General features: G+C 44.6%; 1 protein-coding gene across 1 annotated transcript; it reads right to left on the bottom strand.

Moving 5' to 3' along the window:
• Positions 1–957: 957 nt before the first annotated feature.
• LOC119062324 (olfactory receptor 8U9) lies at positions 958–6,102 on the bottom strand. Its single transcript, XM_053659195.1, has 2 exons — positions 5,300–6,102; positions 958–1,828 (listed from the first exon to the last, which is right to left on the bottom strand). Exons 1-2 carry the CDS (start codon positions 5,326–5,328, stop codon positions 958–960), a joined length of 900 nt encoding a protein of 299 aa, XP_053515170.1. The 5' UTR covers positions 5,329–6,102.
• Between the last annotated feature and the right edge of the window lie 302 nt (positions 6,103–6,404).

Genomic DNA, 6,404 nt, shown 5'->3' with positions numbered 1-6,404 from the left:
TAAAAAAACATTGACATATAAGAATATTTGGCTCTACAGAGCAGTTTCCCCAGGGGAGGAAGGAAATAAATGATTTGTGAATGATTGTTTGTGCCAGACCCTGTGTGACCTCCCTTTACCTCATGGGGACCTTATAATGATCAGCTGAGATGGGTGTTAAGGCCTGTTTTCACTTGGGAGGATCAAGAATCGGGGGTTGTGCCCTGGCTGGTGTAGCTCACTGGATTGAGCACAGACCTGGAAACCAAAGGGTTGCTGGTTCAATTCCCAGTTGGGGCACATGCCTGGGTTGTGGGCCAGGTCCCCAGTGGGGAGCACATGAGAGGCAACCAAACACAGATGTTCCTCTCCCCCTCTCTCTTCTTCCCTTCCTCTCTCTCTAAAGATAAATAAATCTTAAAAAAAGAATTGGGAGTTGTGTACCTTGACTTGACATCACACACATGCTGATAGAGAGGGTTGCTCAGAGGCTGCATGAACTCAGCTGTGCCCCCCAGAGCCCATGGTCCCTCCCATACCTCTTTATACTTCCATTACCCAGTTCTTCCTTCTGATATAAGGAACTTAAGAACAGCAGTGCCCATTGTCTATCTGTGAGGTGCAGGCATCAGAAAGAGGCAATACAGTGTATTGGTTCAGAACATGGCTTCTGGAGCAAGACTGCCTGGATCTACATTCTGCCTCTGCCTCTTATTAGCTGTGTGATCTTGGGCCAGTTACTCAGCCTCTCTGTGCCTCAGATCCCTGAGTGGTAATAGTAACACCTATTTCATATGATTATGAAGATTAAGTGTGTTGACAAGTGTAAAGCATTTAAAATACTGCTGGCACATATCTCACTCTCTCTATGGGCTAATATTATCCATACATTATGTTGTGGCTACCACACTTGGTTAAGAAGGTAGCTTGCCAAGGTATCTCCTTTTAAAAGCAGACTTCACATCTTTATTTCTCAGGCTATAGATCAGAGGGTTCAGCATAGGGATGATCACACTGTAGAGGACAGATCTGTTCCAGGGAATTTTGTGAGTTTGGCTGAGTGTACATGAAGATGAGTGTGCCATACAAAAGGCAGATGACGGTGAGGTGGGAGGTGCAGGTGGAGAGCGCTTTGCTCTGAGCCTCCAGGGAATGCATTCTGCAGACAGTCACCAGGATGTAGGCATAGGAGACCAGGATGATCGTGACAGTAAAGAGGAAAATCAGGGCAGAAGATGAGGGGATGATGGCTTCAACCTCAGTAGTGTCTGCACAAGCAAGTTGAAGCACAGGGGGGATGTCACAGAAATAGTGATTAATGACATTGGGGCCACAGTAGGGCAGCTTGAAGACACAACCAGTTAGCAAAGCTGAACTGGCAACAGAAGCTGTATAGGTGGCTGCCACCAGTTGGACACGCAGACGATGGGACATGATGGAATGGTAGAGAAGAGGGTGACAGATGGCAATGAAGCGATCATAGGCCATGATGGCCAGGAACAAACACTCAGCAGTACCTTGGAGAAGCATGAGGGCCATCTGGGCCACACAGCCAGCAAAGGAGATGGACTGGCCTGGGATGATGAAGTTCTCCAGCAGCAGGGTGGTGTTTGTGGTGGATAAAGAGGCGTCTGTGAAGGAGAGAATGCTCAGGAAGAAGTACATGGGTGTGTGGAGCTGTGGCTCCATATGGATCAAGATAATCATGCCCAGGTTGCCCACAAGGGTGATTGAGTAAATGAACAAGAAGAGTATGAAGAGGGTGCCCTTGAGCCCTTCCTGGTCTGTGAGCCCCAGCAGGAGGAACCAGGTGACCTGGGTGCAGTTCTCAATTGTGGTGCACGTGTCACTGAGAGAGACCGGATAAGACATGTTTGTACTTTAGAGGCAGATCTGGGGTCAGTTCCCAAAGCCCCCCTCTTTTTTCTTATTATTCATATTACTATATTTTTTAATTGAATTTATTGAATGACATTGGCTTGCAAAACATAAAAGTTTCAAGTGTACAACTCAATAAAACATCATCTGCACACTGCAGTGTGTGCCTATCACCCCAAGCAAAGTCTCTTTCATCCCCGTTTCCCCCCTTTGCCCACCTCTACCTCCCCTCAAATCCCCTTTCTCTCTGGCTGTCACCCTTTTAGTTCCTCCAGAGTGGGCAGTGCTAGGGGATGTGGGCAGGAGACACTGTCATGAATTAAACACCTACTGTGCGTCATGTGTTAACTCATTTCCTAAACAGCTAAACAGTTTGAAACTTCATACACAATGTCTCATTTAAGTATTATGCCCATTTATATTTGGTGAGATTATCAACTTGCCCAAGGTAAGAGAGCTAGCACATTAGGAAAGTGGGATCAGAACCCAGTCCATTCTACAAGAGTGTGGTGATTGCTGGGGAGAGAGGGGGTGGTGGAGGAGGGCATAGGAGGTATAAATGGTGAGGGACAGAGACTTGACTTGGGGTGGTGAGCACACAATACAGTGTACAGACGATGTGTTGCCAAACTGTGCACCTCAAACCTGTACAATTTTGTTAACCAGTATCACCCTAATAAATTCAATAAAAAGGAGAAAAATCTTTCTAACTAAAAAAACCCAGTTCTTTTTAATAAACATAAGCTTTTATAGTTTAATCACTTTCTGTCAACAAATTTTCTGTTCCATGGGGACCTGGCATTGTTAGCGAGTGTTGGCAGTCTGGCATGTTGGCCCAGAGAGGGAGTATATGAAAGGATAAATTTCAACCATATTTCTGGGCAAAGTCTCCAACAGTGTCAGCCCAGAGGCCAGGGACACGGGAAGTCAGGACTAACATTGACACAACGTAAGAGGACTCAGTAGAGAAATAATTTTTCCCAGTGTTGTGGGTTGATTTGTTTCTTCCAAAAAGATATGTTGAAATCCTAACCCAGGTACCTGTGAATGTGACCTTATTTAGAAATACAGTCTTTGCAGAACTAATGATGTTAAAATGAGGTCACACTCAATTAGGGTGGGTCCTTAATTCTATATGACTGGCGTTCTTATAAGAAGAGACAATGGAGATGCCCTGGCTGGTGTAGCTCAATGGATTGAGTGCTGGCCTGGGAACCAAAAGTTTGCCAGTTCAATTCCCAGTCAGGGCACATGCCTAGGTTGCAGGCCAGGTCCCCAGTTGGGGGCATGTGAGAGGCAACAGGCTGATGTGTCTCTCACACGTTGATGTTCCTCTCCCTCTCTTCTTCCCTCCCTTCCCCTTGGTCTAAAAATAAATACATACAATCTTAAAAAAAAAAAAAGAAAAAGAAAAACAGTGGAGATCCAGGGAGGAGCATGCCATGTGAAGATACAGATACAGAGGCACGGTGGCCATACGAGGGACAGAGGCAGAGACTGGAGTTATGATGCCACACGCCAAACAATGCCTGGGCCTTCCCAAGTGGAAAGAGGCTTCTGAGGGAGCATGGCCCTGCCAACACCTTGAGTTTGGACTTGGAGTTTCCAGAACAATGAGGGAATAAATTTCTCGTATTTTGAACCAGTTTGTGGTGCGTTGTTACAGCAGCCTTAAGCACTAATATACCCAGTTGGAGATGCTCCTGGCACTGAGGCTATGATGCTTTGATGGTGGCCTCTTAAGCAGTTGTCAGGAGACTGGGATTTCCTGATCTCTCTCTACTGACAGAGCTAATAATCCTGGGAGAGAAAATGAAGTAAAACAAATTAAAATAAAGTCTGTGTTATTGTTTACTACTAATTAAGAAAAATATTTGGGAGAACAGGAAGCTATAGTAAACACGAAAACTCTGGCTCAGCAAGACTTATGTTTTATCTAGAAACAACTGAGGACTGTAAGACATGCCAGATTTGTGGCTTTGGGGTCCAGCGCAGGACACAGTTTTAAGTCAGTATTGGAGGTGAGGGCTCTGACCAGAGAGCACAGGTCAGAAAGTCCATACGTCTCTTCCCTCAGCTCCCCAGAGAGGTTCTCATGTTTATGGAAGTTCTCTCAGCTGTTGTCATGCCCCCAAGAATTTTCTTCTGAGGATGCTCACCCTTTAGGTTTTCAAATAATTGAGGTGGCTATTCTAGATGGCTAACCAGGTAGATAGCTCTTGTATGGGATATTGGCCGGGGTCTGCTCTGATTGGCCAGACATCTGTTGTGATTAGCTGAGCATAGGTTCTGATGGTTTGGAACAGTCGTGGGGAGTTTAGAGTTTAGAGGGGGAGACAAACACTAATGAGGTAATCACACAACTTACTGAAAAACTACACCTGAAACAGTAGCTCCAAGTAGAGGTACTGAATACTATGAGCCAAAAACTTTGACTCAGTGAGGTCAAGGTAGATTTTCCTCAGGAGGAGTTTTCCATAGGAGAGAATGAAACAATTTGTACAAGGGTCCTGAGGTGTGAGAGAACTTAATGAGGAGCAGGAGCTGAGTAAAGGCCAGTGTGGGTAGAGAGCAAAGGGAGGGTGCGTGAGCTCAGGCCAGCAGGCAGGCAGTGCTTTGAAACACTTTTTGAGGGCTTGCTGTGTCCGACACTTCCTAACACCTTAAATGTCATTTAATCCTCTCAACAATCTTATAAGGTGTCCAGCTGAAATCTCTATTCTGAATATGAAGAAACTGATGCACAAAGTACTTAAGCAACTTGCCCAAAGACTCACCTTGGGTGGTCAGGTTTTAGAGATTACACTTTTATTGTTTAATACCTTGGGCCATGTTAAGGAATTTGTTTCTTATGGGATCCCATTAAAAATTTTTCTCCAGGGGGGGATGACAGGGTCATATCTGCTTTTTGATAAGATCACTCTGAATGTATTGTGGAGAAATGATTGGAGAAGGGTCAAGTGGATGGGGGAGATCTTCAGGGAGGATATTGAAGCCACCCAGGAAGGATTCATAGCTTAAACTAGAGTGGGGCTAGGGGAAGCAGAGGGAAATAGATCTGAGAGATGTTAGGCTGTATATATGTCAGGATTTGGTGATGGACAGGTGATGCCAGCATGAGGAGGAGAGCAAGCAGTCAGGGTGAACTCCAAGGTCTCTGGTGTACAAGATAAAGCTCGTAGTTGAAGCTAAGAGAGGGTAGGATATACCAGGCAGAGTGTGAGCTATAAAAGACATTATTAGCTCTCGGGGTAGGATCCTGAGAAAATCAATTTCAAACTCACTGCACACTGCTTCAATGCTCTGATTTTTTTCCTCATTCACCTAGGCGCTGGAGTTGATGATCAGATCTTGAGTCTGCGGAGCATGACTTAGGAGGAAGAGGGGATAATCGAGCTTAAGTCCTCACTGGTGACAGGGTTCCAGCCCTTGGCCCACTTACCTGTGGTTTAGCAGAGACTGTCCATCCATGAGCCTTGGTTTTGGAACCTTGTTGCAGGTGTCTCTTTCCCTTTTTCTTTGATTGTCTCTGACCAGCTTTCTTAAGAGAACTTCTCAGACAGTCATGAACAAAGCCAAGAGATTCCTAATTGCTGGAAAGGCTCCTGTCTTAAGATTCATTTGTCTTTTTTTTATCCTTACCCCTAGAGCTCAGAAATGTGCCAGTGGAAATTTATGACTGGTTCTCCCATGTAACGACCTGGACTGCTGGCTGTCTCTAGGGGATACTGGAGAGATCTTGCTGAGGGTGGCCTGGGAGTCCCCTGGGGCGCAGGGATTCTCCACCAAGTGCCAGAACCAACCCTCTTCACTTACAGGGTCCATCCCTTGTGGCTTTGTTTTCTTCATATTATTGAGACTCAAAAGGCCCTCAAGGCCAAAATGTACCTAGGGACACACGTCAACACGATCCCTGTGTTTCACAGGAAGGGACTGGAAGTGCTAATGACATCAACACTGAAGGTCTAGATGTGGCTTCCTGAGTTGTTATTAACTTTGATCTTCAAAATGTTCCTGGGAAACTTGATTGATGGTTTTTTTCTATATATAGACAATAACAGGATTATACCATAATCTCTTTATTCACTTAACAATACTGAAAATACATCTCTCTACCTCAAAAACAACATAATTCTTCCTTTCTACAAAAGAGCTTTATTATCTCTGTAAAAATAACACATGCTGATTGTCAAATTTTTAAGCAACACAGAAAAGAGCCAAGAAGAAAGTAAAATGTCACCTGAAATCCCACCTCCGCAGAACATGGGAATTGGTGAGGGCTCTTGTTATAAGTCTCTCAATGCCCTCATAAATAGAGTCATACTACACAAGCTATTCAGTCACTTGCTTTCTCACTAAATGAAAGCATCAGTTAATAAGTAATAGCCCACGTCATTGTATTTACTGACTGAATATTGTTTTGTTGTGTATGTGTACCATCATTTACTTAATTGGTCCTTTTTGGTTGACAAAAGTATTTTTACCTTTTCACTGTTATAAATAACCCTCTGACACACAACCCCCAGGTATGGGGCCTGGAGGGCCAA

Source organism: Artibeus jamaicensis, unplaced genomic scaffold (assembly GCF_021234435.1).
Source record: "Artibeus jamaicensis isolate MK-2021 breed Jamaican fruit bat unplaced genomic scaffold, CSHL_Jam_final scaffold_614, whole genome shotgun sequence".
NCBI lineage: Eukaryota > Metazoa > Chordata > Mammalia > Chiroptera > Phyllostomidae > Artibeus > Artibeus jamaicensis.
Note: the sequence above shows the minus strand (reverse complement) of the source record. Positions and strands in the feature narration are given on the sequence as shown.